The sequence below is a fragment of the Crocuta crocuta genome, unplaced genomic scaffold, assembly GCF_008692635.1.
Source record: "Crocuta crocuta isolate KB4526 unplaced genomic scaffold, BGI_CrCroc_1.0 scaffold271, whole genome shotgun sequence".
Taxonomy (NCBI): domain Eukaryota; kingdom Metazoa; phylum Chordata; class Mammalia; order Carnivora; family Hyaenidae; genus Crocuta; species Crocuta crocuta.
In genome coordinates, this window is record NW_027527824.1 from 3,429,613 (window position 1) to 3,452,424 (window position 22,812).

Genomic DNA, 22,812 nt, shown 5'->3' on the forward strand with positions numbered 1-22,812 from the left:
GGCTGTTTTTTTCCTTGACATCCTGCTCCTCGATGCGGAGAAAAGTCATCCTTAACAGCAGTTTTATTGCCCGGTGATATTAACACAATGAAGGAAATCACTGCTAATTTTTATGAATTATCTCATCATCTGCAACTAATTAACAGCTGCTCCAAGAGCAGGGCTACAGGCTTCCCCTCGGAGAGTCTTTACCACGGCCCTACCCTTGCCGGCAACGGGGGTCCTCTGCTGGGGATGGGCACGTCCCCTCTGACAGGGCTCCCCACCTCGGGGCCCCCGGCCCCGGTTCTGCACTCTCCTGCCTGCCCCGGCCTGGGGAGGCAGCACTGGGCGGACAGGCACGCTGGGCGGTGTCGAGGCAGCCTGTGACAAGGATGATTTAGGTTAGCTGGAAACTTTATTAAAATCCAATCTAAGTGGGCCGCCGCTGTGCTCTGTTCTCATTACCCTCCCTCTCCAAAATCAGGCCTTGGCCTCTGTGCCGGGCTGAATGTGTCTATAAAACGGAGTGAGCAGGCAGCCAACAGCTAAATGGCACTTAATCAGGGGATAATCCAGACCCAGGTGGACAGTAAATACTTGGAGGGGCAGAAGGAAGAGAGGGAGGGAAGAGAAAACAGCAGAGGAGGACAACGGGGAGGTTACAGTGCATCTGTTGCAGCCGAGAGAGAGAGAGAGAGAGAGAGAGAGAGAGAGAGAGAGAGAGAGAGACACGGAGGCCCAGAGAGTCGGCAGTTCCCGCAGCCGGGAACTCACTCTGCTCCTGGGCTTCGCTCCCAAGCCCTGAGCTTTTCCAGTCACCGTTCGTGCCCCAGCCAGGCTGTCCCCCAACCCCTCTCTACCCCCTCCTCCAACCAGATCTGACCCCATGAGAGTCCTCCAACCAGATCTGACCCCATGAGAGTCCGGTCTTCAAGCCTCCTGGCATCTGGCCAACCCCCCAGGCAGCTGCTGGCCGTGACCACACAGATGAAGGGGAGGGGACTGAGGGAAGACGTAAAGTGAGACGAAGACGAAGGGAAGCCCACCCCATTGTGGGGTGACACCTCACTGGATGGGGCTCGGGCAGCAGAGCCAAGCAGGGCAGGGGCCCCTGTGACGCCTGGTCACAAGCATGTACAACCTCGATCGCAAACACGTACAATCTCTAAAGGTCAAATGCTTCACGCAACGTCTTCCGCTGTAACTAGAAAGGCTGGAGACAGCACGCTGTAATGACAGATAGATAGGACAAGGCATGGGGACGGCGCACTGAAACCCGCCCCCACCCCAGGTCTCTTTCCCTCCCTTCCAAACTCTGAGACAGCCAGTTAACAGCTTCCTTCCTTCCCCCAACCAGAATGTTCCAGGCTCTTTGCTGTTTTATTTTGAGATGCATAACTTAGCTGGTTTAGTCCCTGTTTCCTGCCCCAATGTCCCCATTTTCAAAGCCAGTGGGTATATGGTCCCAAGTGGAACAAATACCTCCTTCACAGCAGCCCAGGATGAGAATGAGTCATTCATTTACTCATTCATTCCAGCAATGTTTACTTACCACCTGCTATGAGCAAGGCCAGGAGAGCACAGGGAATAAGAGAACCAACACTAAAACACTCCGGTCACTGTGTCTCGTGAGTCACACACACTGTGGCATGGGAACACAGGACAGGCAAAAGTCCTGGAGACAGAGAAGGTGGTCAGGGAGGTGTCATACAGGAGGAGCTCACAGGTCAGCAAGACCTCGAATGATGACTAAAATCCCACCGGCCCGCAAGGTGAGAGGGTGCACGTTCCAGGCAGAGGGAGCCAAGGCCCAGACAGCCGAGACGCAAGGACGTTCTGGGGACTTCCGTGTATCTAGCGGGTGGGAGGGATGCTGGTGAGTGGTTATGGGGCAGGCAAGGGGAGGAAGGGGTGGTACTGAACAATGATGCCATCTAGAAAGTCTGCAGCCTGCCCATGAAGGCTTCAAATATCCCGAAAGAAGTTTGCACTTTCTTCTAGAAAGACAAGACCAGGAAGGGGTGGGGAACTGAGAGAGGTGACAGAGGGGGCGCCAGAGGCTGGGAGGGGTGGCAGCGGGTGTGGAGAAGGTCCATGAGCCGACCTCTCCCTGTGAGGCAGGTCCTGTTCTCCTCTAATGTCCGGGTGGTGGTGCCTTGGCTTTGGATCCTGGACGTGCCCCAGATCCCTGCCACCTCCCCTGCCTCGGCTGCCATGCTCTGCTGTTTAGGTGGGGGTGGGGGGATCCCATCCATCTGAGAAACCTTTCCTCAGCATCCTGAATGTCAAATTCCCTGCCCCTCCCCAAGTGGCCCCCCGGATCTACATTAGGTAAGTGGCCTGTACCCCGGGGACTGCAGACATCTCATCCTAAAATGGCTTGTCAAGCACCACAGGAGAGCACAGGGACGCCAGTCTCCATTCTCTTCCTGAGCTGTTTCCTCAGAAAGTTAAGCTTGGTCCAAAGAGGAGAAGGGCACTGATTTTGAAGCTGGGCAGGCTGGTATAATGGGCATATGGTCTCTGGAGGCAAATGGGGCTCCAGCCCCATACCAGCTGTGTGACCTTAGGAAAGTCATTTAACTTTTCGGAGCCTCTGCTTTCTCGTCTAGGAAATGGATATAATGATAGGATTAAATAACTTTAATTTTTTTAAGTTTTATTTATTTTGAGAGCATGAGCAGGGGAGGGGCAGAGAGAGAGAGAGAGAGAGAGAAAATCACAAGCAGGCTCTGCGCTGTCAGTGCACAGCCAGACGTGGGTCTCAGACTCATGAACCGTGAGGTCACAACCTGAGCCAAAATCAAGAGTTGGATGCTTAACCAACTGAGCCACCCAGGCACCCTAGATTAAGTAATTTCAAAAAGCACAGTCCTAGCATGCAATAAATAATAAACATCGCTATTATTATATGGCTAGACATTTCTGGCCCCCAGAGGCTCAAATCTTACTCCAAACTCTTCTTTCTCTCTTAGAGCATTCTCCCTCACGCCCATACCCACTCCCTCCACCTCAAAGGATTGCCCCAGTTTACAAAAACCCTTGGTGAGGCCACTTGCCTGCTCTTTAGGGCCACCTGCCAAGCCACCTCCTCTATTCTTCCCCTGGGGTCTCCTGCTGATCTTACACGGCAAGGATTCTCCAGGCCCTTTTCCTCGGTGCCTTCCAGGAAAAGCAGCACCCGGTACATTTAACAGGGCTGAATAAATAGCGATAATAATATATGTTCAGCCATTAGCCGCATAAGTAATCAAAGATCACTGCCATATGATTCCTGGTTAAACATCATTTGGAATCTAATAAATAAGTGGCTATAAATAAAGGCGGCATGCAGGCTCGTCCCTCTGTGCGCCGCAGCCTCTGCTCTTATTTTTAGCCTAAAGGTGCCTTCAGCACTACTCCTATGGTTCAATTTTAAGTTAATTTCTCTCTCCCAAATGTCTGAGAAGGAAGCCTGCAAGGAGTGCCGCGTCTGCCTTCTGCTCCTTTAAAGAACCAAGGCGTCCCAGGGGTCTTGAGCGGACCTTGTTCATGCCCACCCTCTCCCCGCACCTCCCCCCGGGGACTCCATGGGCGCCACAGCAGGGGGACAGAAAAGAGAGACGCCTGGTGTGGTGGACAGGGTAGAGGGGTGCAGCCAACAACCTGGGTTCAAATCCAGGGTCTCCCAGATTCTGTATGAGTGACCATGGCTGCTCCAAGCCTCAGTGTCCATACCTAAATAGCAGATATTATCAACCCTACCTCTGGAGACTTGCAAAATTTAAACCATATAATCTATAGAAAGTGATGGGCACATATTAGGTGCTCAGTAAACATGAATGTCATTCCATCTCCTGTGATAAGGCCTTCTCAAGGGTTGGTCCACTGCCCTTCCATTAAACCCATTAGAGATGGAAGTGGGAGACAGATGAAGAAAGGCCAACGAAGCCCCCAAATGCCTGTGTCCCCCATGGTCCCTGGGCCACCACCGTCAGCAATGTTTAACTCTGGAGCTGACCCTTTAGCACTTGATGCCTCCCTGTTTTGCACTGTCCTACGGTCCTTCATGTCTGAGTCCTGCCTTTTCATATTTAGACAATTAACAAAACAGTCTCTGTCCTGTATTTCCCAAAGAGGCTAGCCCTCTGCAGGGTACTGTCAGCTTTCAGGAAGTGCCAGGGGATGGGGAGACAGGTTGGACCAGCTTCTATGTCTCCTAATTCCTTGCCCAGAGCAGTACTTTCCTACATCATGTTGTTTCTCAAAGCACCAGAGGATCCGTCCCTTCCTGGAAGGATGCCAGGCAGAGGAAGAGACAGTCTTCGGAGACCCTGGGGGACATTATTCTCTCTGGGCGGGCCCTGTAGCAGGAAATAAACACAGCACTCCAAGCCAAACCCAGCAGAGCCCATCTACCATGGCCTCAGAGTAACATTCAGCTGGTAGGCTACTCCTTTAGAGCCCTGACACGCTAAATCAACGTGACGAAGGGCTTCCTGTTACACAGTCTCTTCCCGGCTCTCTCCCCCCATGTGGTACAATCTCGGTCACAGTCACATGGCCATCCTACTGGGCTCCCTCCACCCATCAAGGAAATGCATTGGCTTGGCTGCTCTGAGATGCCTGGTTCTCATGTGAGACGGTTGATCCTATGAGGAGTCAGGCAACCTGGGCCGAGGGCTGGACTTGCGGTCAGTTTTCAAGTGCATGCACTCTCCCCTGAATAAGGCACTACTCATGAGAAGGCTTTCAAATGTCTCAGCTTCCCATCTTGGAGGCCGTCCAAACAGAGGAGCAGAATAATGGCTCCCGAAGAGGTCTACCTCCTCATCCCTGGACCCTGCGAATGTGTTATGCTCCGTGGCAGAAGGCACTGTTGCGGATGTGATTTAGGTTACAAACCCTGAGAGGAGAAGATTATCCTGGATTATCCCAGCAGGCTCAATATAATCTTCCAAGTTCTTAAACTGGGAGCACCTTGCCCAGCTGAGCTGCCATGTGAAAATGACTTGACCCTCAGCTCTGAGGAGGGAGGGAGGGGGCCACGAGCCAAGGGATGCGGCAGACTCCAGAAGCTGGGAGAAGCCTTAGCCGACAGCCAGCAATAAAACGGAAACCTTGATTTTATAACTGCAAAGTACTGAATTCTGCCAAGACCTCAAATGAGCAGGAAACAGATTCTCCCCTAGAGCCTCCAACAAGGATACAGCTCGGCTGACATCTTAGTTTTAGGCCAGCGAGAGCCACCTTGCACTGCAGAATTACAGGCTGGAAGATAATGAATTTTTCTTGGTTAAGCCACTAAATCCATTGTAATGTGTTATGGCAGCAATAGGAAAACTACAGTTATAATCATTGTGATTATAGTAATAATCGTTAATAGAACGACTGATAACTATTATTTATTGACCTATTAATTATCAGGCGCCATGCTAGCCATTTTGCATATGTTCCCACACACACAAGCCTCAACAATCATACAGGTTGAGTAACCTTACTCCTCTTCTATAGCAGAAAACAGATGCCAAGTAATCTGTCCACGGTACGTGCTGAAACTATAATTCAATTCTGATTTTGTCAAGAAAGCCCATCCCCATTCTATCACCCTATCACAACACCCAAGATTATGCTTGCCGTAATGTTGAGCAAACTGTTGCTATTTTATAGTATTACTAGTTTTTAAAGAAACAAAAAGAAATGAAGGAATGTTTATTACATATCACTAGATGTGCACACCGTGTACAGTGCTTTACATACCTCCTTTCAATTAATGCAATAACCTCCAATGGTAAACTGTTATCTCCAGTGTACAGATGGGAAATTGAGAGCAGGAAAGGTTGTGTAATTTGCCTAAAGGAATACGGACAGTGAGGGAGAGTCGTAACCATGAATTTTTAATCCAAGGCCAACCTGTTCCCTAGTGCCCAGGATATGAAGGCTTGAATGTGAACTCCAAGCTCCCCCAGGGGACCAACCGCTCTTATGGCTTCCTGGTAAGACAGGCACCGTGACCCAAAAGGGAGCCTNTTCCAACAGGGGCGATCCACAGACACCTTCACTCATTCCCGCCAACTCCACTTAGGTCCACGTAACACCTTTCATTCCTTGGGCTCCCTGGCTTCTCCAAATTGGCTCTGAAGGGGAAATTAGCATTCAACCACCATTTCCAGGTAAAGGTCCCTCTAGGTTCAGAAACCCCAGGAGCTCCAGGAAGTGCAAGGAGAATTCCTTATAGTGGCCTTCGCAAAGCTCANGCACAAACTGACGGCTGGTGATTCTTTAGAACAACTCCTTAGAAGAGTTTCCTGCTGAGGCCCCTGGGGCTGTATGCTTCCCTTTTCTGTCATCTCGGGGAAAATCCCTGTTCTTTCATCTGTGAACTGAAAGCTCAGAGTCTCACGTTGTTAGATCCCTGCCACCGGGGGGAATTTATGAGTGTTGCCAGCAAAGTGGCATTCCCTTCTCTGCCCGTGTCACTCCCTGCTTGAAAGACCATGTACCAGAGAGGAGGGAAAGCAGATCTTAGAAGAAGCCCCAGGGGTGACAACTCGGCAAACCTCCAGCACCAGGCTCCCTACCACAGGTGTGTTTACCCAGGTGACACTTGGGTATCCTGCTGCAGGAGTGACATTGGTTCTGAGGGCTGAGAGTGAAGCCTAGCCTGTGAGAGCCAGAGGGGGGGACGTTTCACAAGCACAGGTGGGATGGACCTCCTTTAACCCAAAGACTGGCCAGCCTGGGCTGGGTGGGAGTGGGTCCCCAAGGGGCTCTGAGCCCGGAGACCAGACCCCACCAGGCTGGAACCGGTGCTTGTGTTCGCCCGGAAGCAGCCAAGGGGGGGCCTGTCTCTGATTTGGGGGCCACAGGCCAACTGGGAAGAAGGAAAGAGAAAATGCATTCAGAGCAGGGTGACCAGGATGCTGAGAAGGAAGGAACGAAGGTATCGATGACGCATCTCCAGAAAAAAAGAGACAAGAGGAGCTGTGAAATGACAGTGCTACAGATCTCAGAGATGCCATCTCCCGGAAGAGCAGAGAGCAGCCTTGTATGCTCTTGAGGGACAGGCAGGGCTGGGACAGTGGGTGGAAGGCACAGACAGACAGATGTGGGCTCAGTAGAAAGAAAACCAATAGTTGGCACTATACAGAGTAGAATGGGTCAGACTGGGGCCCCGCCCCCCTCAAGATTTTGTGAATCCTGGCACAAGCGGATAGGTGGAGTACAGTGCCAGGAAAATCTGCTCACAGACAACAGGCAGGTCCCTAGCCATCACTGGAGGCTTCAGGAAAGAGCTGGAAGCAGGTGGCAGGGTCACAGCTGGGAGGGTGGGTCCAGATCCAGGTCCCCAAGCTCTAAGAAGACCACAGAAGGTCTCTGAGACTCTCCGAAGGGGAGCCTGGGCACAGTCAAAATATCAGAGTGAGGTCTCAGACTTAATGACAGGACAGAAACTCGGGCACCGCAGTGACAGCACAGGTGGGGGATGATTGTAAGTCACTGGCCTGGTGTTTGGATCCAAGGGGACGAGGGAAGACCGGCAGCCAAGATGCACTGTGATGAGGAGTCATTCGACGGCTGGCTTGGGCTTCCTCAACATGGGGTCAAGATCGGTCCCAGGACCTGAGGTTTGCCGCAGGGATCAGAGGACAGAGGGACAGGGAACTAGCACTTAGGAAGGAGCACTTGTTCAGAATGGCTTCTGTGTCAAAGGAGACTATCATCGTCTCTGGCTTCCAATAGCTGGCAAATTTGAAGCTCCTTTGGGACCTCCCTTGGGGCCACGTTATTCATGCATTCAGTAGGTACTTAGCGAGCACTTTCTACACACCGCACCCTATCTGACATGCTCGGGAAAGAGCAGAGAACAAAACCAAGGGCTTTTCCTGATGGGAGGACTCGGACGATAAGCAACTAAGACCAGTTTGTCAGGTGGTGATAAGCACTATGGAAAAAATGAAGCAAGCAAGAGAGAGCGGGGTATTGTGGGGCAGGGCAGGGCCTGCAGGAGATGAGTGGACCCTGCAGATATCCAGGGAGGAGAGTTCTAGGCAGAGGGCGCCGCAAGCGCAAAAGCGCCGAGGTGAGAGCGTACTTGGCACATATGGGAGGGAGTAAGGAAACTCGGGGGGTGGGGGTTGGTGTGGAGGGATCAAGAGGCAGAGTGGGAAGAGATGGGATGGAAAAGTAACACAACAGTGTTCGGCAGGTCACGGAGGGCCTTGTGGGACGCCATAGGGATGTTTTATTTTACTCTGACGTGCGAAGGCACTGGGGAGGCCAACACAGGGCTGACATGATCCAATTTACATTCTGAAATAATCACTCTTGCTGCCATTTTGAGAAACTAAAGTGGCCGGGCAAAGCGGAAAGCAGAGAAACCGGTAGGAAGCCGTTACAGTAACCCAGGTGAGAGATTCTACCATCTTGGAACAAGAAAGCAACTGTGAAGTGGTAAGAAGTGGTCGGGGGGGCACCTGAGTGGCTCAGTTAAGCGTCTGACTCTGGCTCAGGTCATGATCTCATGGTTCGTGGGTTCAAGCCCCATGTTGGGCTCTGTGCTGACAGCCAGCTCAGAGCCTGGAGCCTGTTTCAGGTTCTGTGTCTCCCTCTCTCTGACCCTCCCCTGCTCACGCTGTCTCTCTCTCACTCTCTCTCTCTCTCAGAAATACAGCATTAAAAAAAAAGAAAGAAGAAGAAGTGGTCAGATTCTGGAGGAGAGTTGGAACGTAAAGCAAGTAGGATGATCTGGTGGAGAGGACGTCTGAGAAAGATAGGGTCAAGCGTGACTCCAAAGGCTGGAATGGCATTCCCATTTGTGAAATGACGGAGACAGTAGGAGCAGCGGGCATGGAGAGAGGAATCCACAGCTTGATTCTAAGTGTGTCAAGTCTGGGTTTCTCTTAGACAACCTTGTGGGGATGGTGAGAAGGCGCGGGAGTCTGGAGTCGGGGGAGAGGTTGGAGCCGGACGGGAGAGGAGAGAGCCATACACACGTAAAGCCCTGGGACTGAATGTCTCAAGAGCGGATGTGGAGGGAACAGCGTGAGAACCCTGGAGCACATCAGTATTCAGAGGTCGGAGAGGGGAGGACACTGAGAAGGAAGAGGCAGCGAGGCAGGGCAACAGTGAAGACGGGAGTGTGACCAGGAGTCAAGAGCAAGAAGTGGGAGTGAGAAGCCACGTCCGTGCTGCCAGTAAGATGAGGCCTGGGGATATGTGACTGGATATAACCAGGTGGGCATCCCTGGTGGGGATCACGTTCTGACGGGAGGGGCTCGTATCGAGAAGGTAAGAGGGGGAGGGAATGGAGGCAGCTTTGATCAGGCAATGCTCTTGCAGGGAAGGAGAGAAAGAGCGGGTTAGCTGAAGAGGGATGTAGGGGTAGGTAGGGCAGTTTTTAAGATGGGAGACCCATCAGAGCCCTTAGCCAGGACCTTGCACCATCACCCCCGTGTGGGAAGCCCACCTCGAAATGGAGACGACAGAGTCCATCAGGATGTGCTTGGCTGGTGGGGTCGATGGGATTCAAATAAGGGACAGATGGGTGTGTATCAGTGAAGACATGCCCATGCATGGGAACATACATGTGACTTGTATCTGCAGGATTCTGGAAGCAAGATCTTTCCCAACCAGGTGCGGATTCTCAGCTCCCAGAAAGGGATGAATTAAACAGGGTTTAGAAAAAGGGAAGGGCGGGGCGCCTGGGTGGCTCAGTCGGTTGAGTGTCCGACTTCGGCTCAGGTCATGATCTCGCGGCTCCTGAGTTCGATCTCCCGTGTCCGGCATTGTGCTGACGGCTCAGAGCCTGCAGTCCGTTTCGGATTCTGTGTCTCCCTCTCTCTCTGCCCTTCCCTTGCTCACACTCTGTGAGTATCTCTCTCAAAAACAAACATTTAAAAAAATTGTTTTTAAACACTATTAAAAGAAAAAGGGAAGGGCACCTGGGTGGCTCAGGCAGTTGAGCGTCCTACTTCGGCTCAGGTCATGATCTCACGGTTCATGAGTTCGAGCTCCATGTCGGGGCTTGCTGACAGTGCAGAGCCTGCTTTGGATACTCTACCTCCCTCTCTCCCTCTCTCTCTCTGCCTTTCCCCTGCTTAGGCACACATTCTCTCACTCTCTCTCTGAAATAAACATTAAACAAAAGAAAAAGGGAAAGGAGAAAGAAAGCGTTTGGCGGAGGAGTGCACCAAGGTGCCTCGGGCAGGGCACAACTACTAGATGGAAGCAGCGTGGCCCCAAAGTGCTCTTCATAATCACAGAGCACTTACTGCAAACCTCATGCTGTTCCGGGTGCTGTCTGTGTGGTAACTTACCGCACTCTCATAAATGCCTGAGGTGGGGACTTCCGTTATCCCATCTTACAGATGAAGAAATAGAAGCACTGAGTTATCCAGTGCTTATCCAAAGTCACACAAGTGGTAAAGGGTGGAGCTCAGACTCACACCCAGGCAGTCTGGTTAGAGCCCGTGATCTGCCATCAACATCTACAGGATGCTGGAACCTTCCAGAGCCAAGGCCAGGGCTACCCACAACACATCTGGCTCCCCTCTCCCCTTGCCCTCCAGCTGCCCATCAAGTTAGAATAGTCATGGAAGACATGTGGGTGAGTCTGGGAGGAAGGGGTGAAGAGACAGACACACGGGGACTCTCTCATGGGCTGCTGCAGATGGTCGCTCACCCCCCATTCCACAGTTTTCCTCAGCAGGAGCACATGGAACCAGAGTTGCTGGGAGCTGGTGGCTAATGTCTGCCCCTCAGGAAGAGTTTCAGAATGGTGAACCTCTCCTCCTCCGAGGGTCATGCTAACAGAGAGAATCTCAACTCCAGAGTGCCCTGGTCAGTGTCTCCCGAGTCTAGCTCAATGGCACCACCTGCCCGGCCAGGGGCCTGGCTATGCCAATGCAGGCGCATGCTGAACCCCTGCTGGTCTGGACTCTATTCCATTCCCACAGCCCCCTCCATTGGTGTGGGCGGCATGGGCCTCGCCAACCCAGCCATGATGGCAGCTGGACCCCGCGACCAAGCTCTGTGGGAAGAAACACACAAGATGACACGGGGGTAGGGGTGGGGGCACTGAGCAGCCCGACAGGTGTCTGCTGCCTCCTGATGCCCAGTGCTCTCAGCAGCCAAGGCCCGGTGCCCGTCAAGCTGGCACAGAACGCGTGCCTCCTCCTGCAGGCCGGTCAAAGCAAGTGTGACCACTGTCTTGCCTGGAGCCAGGCCCCAAGGCCGCGAGGTGGCCATGTGGGCTCTGCCAGTGCACACGTGTGCCTCCCACCCACATGCACCTCCCACCCACTCAGGCTCGCACCGCTCAGGCCCCACTGTTGCCCATGCTTCTCCAACCCCGTCAGTGGCCGCAGGGAGAAAAGAAACACCTAGCCAAGTCTACGCTGACCAAGTAAAAAGAATCAGGAGGGCTCCGTGTCTTACCCGGCTTGCCCAAGTGGCTGGAGCCAAAGCAGCTCCTGGCTTCAGCAAATGGTTGTCTCCATCCTAAGCCCTTATTAATGGTTGTTAATGAGAACATGATAATCAGGGGATGGCTCCCTATGGGAGCAGGAGAACAGACCAGAGAAGGCCAGAGTCTTCTCTCGCAGAATCCCAGGTTGTTAGTGCTCTTAGAAGTAACAGCTCCAACCTCCACTTTGATGCCGAAACCCCCATCCAACCTGTCTGTGGCCACCTCCAGCTGCGGGAGCCTCAGTACCTAGAAGAGCTCATTCCATCCAAGTGACAAACATCTCTTTGCATCAAATCCAAATTTCTTTCCAGAATTCCTACCCAAACCACCACCGTGACACACACAAAAATAGAGCGTGCTAATGATTCCTTCCCGTTGTGAAGGCCACAACGAGAGCCCAGGGGAAACCTGCCGTTCTGGCACAAGTGAACACAGGCAGCCAAAATCAGCTGCAAATCAGCTCTGTTATCTAGAGCTTTCAGTTAGGGAACACCAGCCCATCCCCTCGCTCTGACAGCCCTGCTTCCTGGGACCTTTCCCAGTCTCGTCCCAGAGATTGGTCGCAACATGTTTAAGAAAACACGACATTTCCTACTGTCCCTTGCCTATCCCCTTTAGCTCAGCCTGGTTTCATGAAGTCCTGGGTGTCGGCATGCTGGCCTCTCATGGCTCTCAGTCCCACCCATCAAGAGAGTACTGCCGGGGGGCTCATTCGGTTAAGTGTCCGACTTTGGCTCAGGTCATGATCTCACGGTTCATGGGTTCGAGCCCCGCGTCGGGCTCTGTGCTGACAGCTAGCTCAGAGCCTGGAGCCTGTTTCAGATTCTGTGTCCCTCTCTAGCTCTGCTCCTTCCCTGCTCATTCTCTGTCTCTCTCTCTCTCAAGGATAAATAAACATTAAAAATAAAAAAAATAAAAAAAATAAGAGAGAGTACTGCCGGGCGACTGGGTGGCCAGAAAGCTATTCAAGGCCCTACCACCTTGGCTGTCTTTCACTTGTGCTCACCAGAAGCCCTCAGCCACCACCTGGGACGTGCCTTCTCCTCGCCTCCCTTTGAAGCCGCCACTCCCCTCCGTAGGAGCTTGGGCAAGTCACAAACTCTGTGAACCTCAGGATCTTCTCCCGTACGATGTGCTCCCTCCCACCCACCTTGCAGGTCACTGGGGAAATTGAATTCACACACGTGAAAGAACACATCACACACAGCAACGCACAGCACAAATGCCATGGGGAGTCGTGGCCCCTGCCAAAGGGGCCCGTTGCTAACTTGCTTCACCTGACTGGGACCTCAGTGTTTATTATCGGTAAAATGAAGCCTGTCCGTACCGCATCCAATCCCCACTTCTCGGCAGATGGGACTGTGGCCTGAAGCTGTACTTCACAAAAGCATTCTGGAAAGGCTGAGAATATAGACTTCCTGAAGGCATCCTGTGCTCTTGGAAGAAGGCAGACTGCAGGTGAAAGCAGGTGATGACATCGTGGGCCAAGTGACTCACACGGCACACTGGCCTGGGTGTCTGTCTAGACACAGCTGAGGCTCCCTACTCCCCACTGGAGCTGGAGCTGCAGGGGTGAGGCAGGAGGCAGGGAGAGACAGCCTTGGGCAAGCATGCATGTATGTAGACACACACATACATACACACACGTGGACTTTTTTTTTTATAAAATACTTACTCTTCTAATTATGTATGCTACACACTTATTATTAAATAAAGCTACTTGCTGTTTTTGAGCACTGACCAATATCTGGGGAGGGAGAAATCTGCCAGGTCAGCTCAAAGCCTGCCATCAGCTCATGCCTCCAGCAAACATTTATAAAGTAGGACTATGGGGCAGGCCCGGCGTTAGACCCAGGAATATGTACATAATAAGACAGACACAAATCCCCTGGGGTGCTGGGCAGGGGAGAGACCCATGTCCCAGAAATCTTTCTATATTCCCTCTCTAGGTAACAAAGGAGAAAGTCATCAATTCCTATTTGTCACTAATGTGAAAGACCAACTGATTGCCTATATAGGTGATTCCATTTGGAAAAGGGATGAAAAGTTACGTGCCCATCAAAATTCCATAAATCACATCGCGTGGTAATGAGAGCCCCCTCCTGGGGGAAAAAAACACACAAACCCATAGCGAAGCCTCTGCAAGGCACAGAATTCAGCTGATTTGGTCTCCCTGTGTCGGATATATTTAATACACAGCAGAACAGGATTTTTAAAAAAAAGTGTTTTTTATTCTTCCCTCTTACCTCCCCCAGTTCGCTTATTATCTCCATCTTTATAACATTTGAATGTTCTATGTTTAACTTTCTCTCTCCAGGACTTGGAGCTCATTGGGGGAAACCAACCAAGTAAAAAATGGTAGTTGTAAAGTGCTTGGGTGTCCTAGGAAGGCATAGTGTCAAATAAATCCAGGCTCTTGCTGCTTCACCACTCAGGGAAACTTTAAACAAGAAAGAGATACAATTGCTACAAAGCCTGCTTATGTGTCTGGTGCCACCCACGCTCATTAGGGTTTCTGTGCCACCGTGAGCAAGCGTCTCAAATCCCCAGGCCTCAGTTTCCCCATCTGTGAGATGGACTGTCTCTGTGGCTTTAGGACATTCTTTGCAGGCCAAAGAGTCCACGAAAAGCTCGAGACTCTGTAAGCAATGACCCCATCTGTCAAATCCTTTACCAGGTAGAAGGCGATAGAGTTGCTGTGACGGCTCTGGTAACAGGATATCCCTACTGTCCCCGGGGGCGTCCCAACTGCAGGGAAGGAGAGTAGAAAGAGACAGCTTTGGAGCCAGACAGGTTCAACTTTTAGTATCTACGTGACCTCAGAGGAGTTCTTTAAACTCTCCAAGCCTTTGTGTCTTCATTTTTAACATTGGATCGTTGATTCTGACGTGAAGGCTGCCTGAAATATGTGAAGACTAGCACAGTGCCTGGCAGGGAGGAAGGCCTTTCCGAGCGGGAGGCACTCTGGTGATTGTCATCCTGCCGCCATATCCTCAGTGCCTGGCAGAGCGCACTCAACAAACACGTGTCCAGTGAATTAATAAATGGATAACTGAATCGCCGTACTTATCACTATAGCCAAGATGTGCTTTAGAACCCAATCGGGGTCCTCAGCCCACTCTTGTTCTCCGTTCTAAATAAGACAGACAGATGGACACTTCCTCCTTCTCCTGTCTCCTCTCTTCCCCATCCTCCAGTAAGTCTACGTCTGTAAGCACACGTAAGAAGCGGGTCTTGCAAGGGGCCATGGGTTTATCGGCACATCCCGTTCACTGAGTCTGAGTACTACACTTGCATCCACGAAGTGTGTCAGGTGGTCGACCGCCCTTGGAGTTCAGAGTCTGGTAGGAAAAGGCCAGGACAGCTAGAGCACAACCCAGTAGGTGCCTGAACAGGTGTTAAGTACCAGGGAACAGGGAAAGGGCAGGAAAGAGAGGATTTCTCCCGAGAGGGGCAGAAAGATCGTGAGAAGGGGCTTGGCGGAGGAAGAGCTATTTAAGCCAGGGACAGTAGTGATGGAAGAGGAAGAAGAGGAGAGGGAGAGGAGGAAGAATAGTAGTGGTGGTAGTTTTCCAAGTAGAACAGAAGAGGAGAAGGGGCATGGGAAGAGGAAGAGAAAGGACAGCGGTGGGAGTTTTCCAGGCAGAGAAGATGGAATGGGAGGCGGCGGGTGGATAAAGCCCAGAGTAAACCTTCCTGGTACATTTGGATAACAGTGTATCAGTGTAGCTGAAAGAGGGGCCAAGGAAGGAGGAACAGGAGACAGTCAGGAAAGCTGAAAAATACTTGTTGAGACTTAACGTGTTCTGGGCAAGGGTAACATTTGCTCACATCAGGAACAGGATGGGAGAAAGCCACCGGAGACAGTATTGCTGACAGTGAATCGGCTTCCCTGGTGGCCCAGGGGAGCCCGCCAGTGAGCGGCGAAGAAAGTGGTACAAGAGAAGTCCAGGAGGCTGTGCTCTGGCACTGGCTGCCACCAGCCCGGCCACCTACCCGTGATGTCCCCTTTGGGCCGCCTTCCTCATGGGTGAAATGAGCAGCTTAGAGAATGGAAGCCTCAGAACCCTTTATGGCTCTAAGATAGGATGAGGAACCTTCGAAGGCATAGCCGGCTGTAGAGACAGGGTGGGGTCTTCTCTGAGCATTTGTTAACTTGTGGCTCCCACAGTCATCAGTCAGAACCCAGAGGGACAGAAGCAAAATCAAAAGACATGTTCAGAAGATAGATGACTGAAGGGGGCTGACATATGCGTGAGAGTTTGGGGAATTTATGCGGGCAGCCTCATAGTCATAAATAAAATCCCTTTCTCTTACCCAAAACCTCATTCGGGGGGTAAACACCGGGCACCGTAATAGACAATTCGGCTGTATCTCCCACCCCGTGCCTCGCTTGAATGAAAAACAGCAGTCCCCAGGCACGGTAATGGGCTCGGCCGCCTCTTTGCAAACATCCATATTGTCACCAGCGGACAAGCAGGGCTGAGGATGGAGCAGGAGGGGCAATTCATCTCTGAGATTCCTCATCCCTTCTGCAGCCTCACTCTCAGAGCAATCCATTCTGAGGCAGAGGGGTCTGGAAGGAACCCAGGAGATCACCAAACGCAAGGAGATGGGCTCCTGTGGGAAGGGGGAGGAACGGCACCCCCTGCAGGTGGGGGGAGAATCCCGCACCGCCNTGTTTTCTTGACCTACTTCTCTTCCCGTCCCCGCCCCACTCCAGATGCCCTCTGGATCCCACAGTAATTAGCACCTTCCCATCAATTCGGTTCAGGAGATTTTTAGAAAGCTCTGGCTCCCGGGATAACCAAGGAGACGAGAAAACGGGTCCTGGCACGGTGGTTCTTGGTGTCCCTTTTCTTTTCTTTCTCTTTGTTGGCTTAACTCTGCTTCCTGGCCGCTGCAGGGGACTGGGCCCCGTCTGACCTTGCCCGCCAGCAGGGCGCCTGCCTGGAAACCGGCTGCAAGTGGCCTGGCGTGAACCAAAAACAGAGGGCCAACAGAGTCTTGACACAACTGGACAAGCAAGTCCCCAGGGGGGTGGGGACAGGAGCGTGAGGGGTCCCTCTGAAGCCCTCTATTGTCAGTGCAGCAACCAAGAGAGGCTCTGTCAGCTCCACTTTCTGCTTCCCTCCCGGAGAAGTGTCAGGAGAGCCAAGGCCGTGAGGCGCTGCCGTTTCTGGCTCAATCCCTTTCCGCTTCCCATTAGCGACAAATGGAAATTGATGGGTTACCGCTTTATCCACTCACAGAGAGGGGGAGAAAACCTCGCAGCAAATGCTGAATAACTGTAGGCATCTTATAAATTAAGCATCTTAAGGATACAAACCGTTTTTGCATTGCTGCGAAGCAGAATTAAATTAGGTTTTGAAGTCTCAGTAGAAACGAATGGGGAAGAGGGAGGGAAGATTTTGTTTTTTAATTCCTTTTCGTTAAGCATGCAGAGTGGCGAGTCGAGGGCAGGGCAAGGGGAAGAACGAAGTCACCTGTCTGCATTTCTGATTCCAATCAGCTGCTGCTGCTTATGCATGCAGGAATGAACCCACAAGCTCACACGGGCAGCTCGGAGAGATGAAGTTCGGCCTCTGGCCCGTGGTTCATGGTCTCCCCAGGGTCTAGGCCTCTGGCTCACCTCTGCTCACCCGGGCCTCCCAACGCCCACCAGCACGCCAACCCCTAGGACTCTGGACCAGTACTAATTGCAGCCGGAGAAGTCTGACAGCTTAAAGCCAATTCCCTGGGACCGGGCGGCACAATACCTTCCTTCCATATCAGCCTCTAACACTTTCAGATTCAGGTTTCAGATCTAGGATCCTGCTGTGCTGACACTCCCCCCTCCCCCCTCCGCAGCTCAGTGTGGGAAGAGGGGCCTCAGTACCTGTCTATACAACCCACTGAGGTCTCAGACCTTCCAGGGCCGTTGCCCCGGGGTGCTGCCGTTAAATCAGCCTTCCTAGGACCAACGACCCACCGGCCTGGGNGTACAACCCACCGAGGTCTGAGACCTTCCAGGGCCGTTGCCCCGGGGGTGCTGCCGTTAAATCAGCCTTCCTAGGACCAACGACCCACCGGCCTGGGCTTCTCGCTGCTGTGCCCCCACCTGTCTGTCCACGCCGACCCCCTGCCCCGTACACACACAATCCCCCAATCTTTGACTCTCCCCGTCAGTCTTGGGCCGTTGGAGGACCATACGGTGTAGACCGGACTGAACCATCTCCTTGTCCTTGAAGCTGACACCGCGTCCCCAGGACCCAGATCTGCAGTGCCTCAGCCTGTAGCTAACGCACCTTGCTCGGTCCTGGGGAAGAAGAGGTGCTTGATTTCCCAGGCATTCCGGGTCCTCGCTCTAGGAACGAGGTGGCTGATAGGTCAGGTGGCAGCACTGCCTGCCCATACCCAGAGCGGGCATCCCAGCAGCAGCAAGCACAGGGAGTGAGCGTGTGCACTGAAGTGGCCTTGCCCTCCCTCTCCAGAACCAGGCCAGGCCCCAAGTCAAGGGTCCTGCCAAGGAGTCGGCCAGGGTCACCAAGAGCACTCCCTGACTTGACCTGAGGCACGCTCTCCAGGAAGGCAGAGGAGAGGAGATCTCTTCCCCAATCTCCAGCCCTGGATCTGGAATCCCAATACCCCTTCCCAACCTCCTTCTTCCCCTAACAGCTGCCCCTTCATGTGCCAGGCTGAGTCCTTCACACACTGCACCGGGGGCTTAGCATCCCTCGTCTCCTCCAAAGGGGGCTGGGCACACTGACCAGATCGGAGCTGCGAGCCTCTCGGCCGCCCCCTGTCACCACTCCTACTAGCCTGGCTAAACTCAGGAGGGCACAGTGCAGGGCCAGATGTCCCCTGGGGACACCTGGGATTATAGGAGGAGGCATCCCCCAGGGCTGCGCCGTCCCCAGGGTGCCGTGAGAACAGCACTTACCGATCCTCAAGGAGTGTGGACTGCAGGCAACCATCACGAGCCACGCGGGAAGCAGCACCAAAGGCGCCGAAACGCGGGGCATCTTCTATGAATCCTCATGGAGCCCTCTGCTGGTCTGGGCATGACATAACTCTGCAAGAGAGCGGGGAGGGGTGGGGAGCAGGTGAGTGCCGTGCCCCTGCTAGGCAGCCACCCACCCAGCCCAGGGACCAGAGCTACCGCCCAGAGAGCCTCCGTGGAGAAGGCCCACAAGCCCCTCACCCAGAACCAACTAAGGGAGAGCTCCAGGCCACCTCCAGTCCTTCCTCCCTGTGCCCAGACCCACAGAAGGCTCAGGTTCTAACTCCATCCCACTGATCGGACTGGGGCCACACGGGGGTAAATGTGACTGCATGATGTGCGGGGCTCCACTGTTTTTAAATCTCTAACTGGGGATGAAACCCTTCATCTGCTCTTAAACAGGAGCCACGAGCGAGCAGAGGAGGAAGGGGCGGCAAGACTACGCCATTGCCCTGGGACACACCACACACACTGCTCGCTGGGGAGAGGAGTGGGTATGGGGCCACATTCAAGTCCTGCTCCTCCACATGCTGGCTAGGTGGCCTTCGTAAGGACTTCTCTCAGCCACTCAACTCCATTTCCTCCCGGGGAAAACCAGCATTACAAGAGCCACGCGGGAGATAACACTGGACCAGCAGCCACGCTCAGGCCTGGCGTAAGGACAGGCTGTACAACACACAAGGGAGGGGTCTGCTCTCAGCAAATGCTGAGGGCAGAAGCAGGCACACCGGGTCGTCGGCTGGTTTCCGCATCTGCTCTCACTACCTGCTGAAGATGAACCCCTCCCCAGCCTTCCTCGGCAACCCCTTTTCCTCCTGGGGCAGGTGGGCCTCTGACATCAGAACAGAGCCACAGAGGGGATGGGGGGGACCTCCCTGCCACCCTGAGGACAGAGTCTACAGCCTGCCAGCTGTGCCCCATCAGTGGGGTGAAGGTGGGGCCAGTAAGCACCTGGATATGCTAATCCCAGGTCACCCAAGTTTGGAAAGTAGTAGTAAAACGATTACTCCTCCCACACCCTGGAAAGTCCAACAGAGAGATGGGCAAAAGGCTAGAACAGGCATCCCACTAATAACTATACCCAAGCCTCGTAACATTTGAAAAGGTGCTCAATTTCACTGGGCCTCAGGAAATGCAAGTTCAAACCACAATTAGGTACACACCTAATAAGGGATGACCTGAAAAAAGACAGAATACTAAACATTGGCAAGGATGTGGAGCAAGCGGAACTCTCGTATGGCATCAATGCAAAGTTATAAACTGATACAACTGTTTGGAAAAACAGGTCTTTGTGCTCTTGAAATCCAAAGATTTGCACTTACCCTAAGGCCCCAGCAACCCCACAATAAGCATATTTCCAATGAAAATGCATGGATATGCTCGCCAGAGATATATTACAATGTTCATAGCAGCACTCTCTGGATTTCCCCAAACTGGGAACTACGCTGATGTCCGGTAGCAGAACGGAGAAATACAGAGTACATAATGGAATGTAAGGTGGAAATGAAAATCAACAACCACGTATAACCGTCCGGATGAATCTCATGAACATAATTTGAACGAAAGAAGCCAGGCACAGCAGAGTACATACAATGCGATTCTTTTCATAAAAAGTACAAAAACAAGGGCGCCTGGGGACCTCAGTCGGTTAAGCGTCCAACTTCGGCTCAGGTAATGATCTCATGGTTTGTGAGTTCGAGCCCCACATTAGGTTCTGTGCTGACAGCTCGGAACCTGGATCCTGCTTCGGGTTTTGTGTCTCCCTCTCTCTCTGCCCGTCCTCTGATTGCACTGTTATCTCTCTCAAAAATAAACGTTTTTTTAAAAAGCACAAAAACAAACTGTTAAAAGGCTAGCAAGCAGTTACCCTTAGGGGTGGGAGGTGACTGGATGGGAACATGTGGGGTCTTTTGGGGGTTTGGTGATGTCCCGTTTCTTACTCTAAGTGGTAGTTACACAAGTGTGTTTGGTTTGTGAAAACTGTCTGAGCTATACACTTATATTCACTTTTCTGTGTGTGTGTGCGTGCGCGCGTGTGTTACAGACCTTGGATAAGTCTGTTTACTGACATCTCCTTCCACCCCCCTCACACACACACTCGATGTTCCAGCCACACCCAGCACCTGGCAGTTTCCTGTGCACACCTTGTTCCCTCTGTCTGATGCTCCTCTCCCGCACTCCTGCCACTGGCCAGAATCCCGACCTTGTCTATGCACCCCTGCGGTGGCCGAGAGAGGCTTTGACAGAATGTCCCCCCACTGCCGCTGCCTTTATGTGCAGACACGTGGGATCACTGTGGGCTTAAAGGCAAGGACAGCTGCCTGTGTGCTGTTCTATCCCCAGAGTCTACTTCACAGAGCAGGTGCACGGTTCAGACTTATCCAATGGAAGGCCTCAAGCCCTGCAAGTGGGAGTCAGAGGGAAATGAAGGTAAAATTCTGAGACAAAGACAACTCTGTTCATTGGCCAATTCAGCCCAGAATCTTTGTCCTTTAATTCATGGGTATTGGTGCAACACAGGTTACAGCAAACACTGTCTCAAGAGAGGCCTGATGTTCTTACTTGTTACGGATGAAGCTGATCATTTGGGGACTGTCTCCCCAGTGGAATACAAGCTCAAACAAAGGAGGTGGGGGATGGGGCAGAAATCTTGTTCCTTTGTTCTCGGGGCCCCGAACAGGGCCTGGCATATATTACAGCTGCCATAAATATTTGTTGAATGGATAAATGAATAAACGCTCAATGAGGAAAGAACTATAAAAATCCGGTTAGGCTATATAAAAGCAATACTAACCATAGTCATTTATGTCAAATGCCTTCCCTTTATGCCCGATCAGCATACTGCATGGTAATTATTATTCAGGCTGCTAAACAGGTGTCAGATTAGCCTGTGTAAATGCTATCTGATGACACAACTGTACCCAGTCTGTGCAGGCCTGACTTCTGTCGTTTGTGGCCCCGAAGCCAAGCTGATCGTGGACATCACATGTGACAATGACAACGTCTGAGGTCCCAGACTGCTCTTGGGTCTCAACTGGATAACCTGGGGCACAAAGAGTAGGAAAAAATCTCCTCCTAAACCTTCAGGAATAAAAAGAACCATCGCGTTACATGATCATCAGGCTCACTGGTTTGCAATTCTTTCCACGGAATCTTTCATATTTAATCCACAGGACAAACTCTATTACAGATGAGGAAACTGAGCCCAGGAAAGGGGAAGTGCCCAGTTCAAGGTCACATAGCTGCCACGAGGCAAAGTCAGGCCTGGACAGGTCTCGGACTCCACTGGCTATTCTCGTATAATTGATACATGAGAACAGGAAGATGAAGCTTTCAGATTTTTTATCAAAGAGCACCAGGAAATGTGAGGTCTTTCATTTTAATATTTAGATGAATCTGGTCTTAGAACCAAAGAGGGCAGCCGTTATCAACTAAAAATATTTTTAAAACATTTTTAAATATTTATTTTTGAGAGAGACAGAGTGTGAGCAGCAGAGGGGCCGAGAGACAGACAGACAGACAGACAGACAGAAGGAGGCTCCAGGCTCTGAGCTGTCAGCACAGAGCCCAATGCGGGACTGGAACTCACAAACCTTGAGATCGTGACCTGAGCTGAAATAGGATGCTCAACTGACTGAGCACCCAGTCACGCTTCAACTAAAAATATTTTATAATTTAGGGATAAGAAAGACATCATCCCGGAGATACTGCACCAAGGCCTTCCCACCATCACTGTCCCTCCCTGGGGAGTTGCCCCTCCCTCTGNGATCCTGGAGATACTGCACCAAGGCCTCCTTCCCACCATCACTGTCCCTCCCTGGGGAGTTGCCCCTCCCTCTGTGGCTCCTTCCCACCTGCGTGGCGTGGCTTCTAAATCAGCATCCTGTGCCCAGAGCTCTCCTGAACGCACAATAGAGCCGCCTCCTGAAATTTCACGGTGTGTAGAGCACTGGAGAAGCTCCCCATCCCAGCAAAAGGTATCCTCTCCACAGAGCGCACCACCTGCTTCTCCTAGATCTTCCTTCTTAGTAGGCGGCACCACACGCCACTCGTCACCCAAGCCAGAAAGCTGAGAGACGCCCCAGATTGCTCCTTCCTCACACCCCATTCTGAGCAGTCGCTATTTCCCGACAGCTCTGTCTCCATGACTTTCTCTGCATCGCCATGGACTCCTCCCCACCCCCATCCAGATGTCAGCAGTGACCCAGACCTTGGCAATAGCAGCCTTCCTGGCCTCCCTCCCTCGGGTCTCTCCCTCCCTGGGTGGCTCTCCATTCGGCGGGGTGGTGGGGATTCCTACGAAAACGCAAACATGATAACGACACACCCAGGCCCAGTGTCCCCTAGCTCTCCACCGCCTCGGGGATCCAGGGCAAACTCCTCACTCCAACAGGCAGAG

General features: G+C 52.3%; 1 protein-coding gene across 3 annotated transcripts in view; it reads right to left on the reverse strand.

The window, feature by feature from the left end:
• GRIK4 (glutamate ionotropic receptor kainate type subunit 4) overlaps positions 1–22,812 on the reverse strand; it is a 344,847-nt gene that overhangs the window by 259,659 nt on the left and 62,376 nt on the right. For all 3 annotated transcript variants that reach the window (XM_077776706.1, XM_077776713.1, XM_077776720.1), the window contains exon 3: positions 18,354–18,485. In XM_077776706.1, coding sequence (XP_077632832.1) covers positions 18,354–18,435 — 82 coding nt within the window. In that variant the 5' untranslated portion in view covers positions 18,436–18,485. The remainder of the gene's footprint in view (positions 1–18,353; positions 18,486–22,812) is intronic.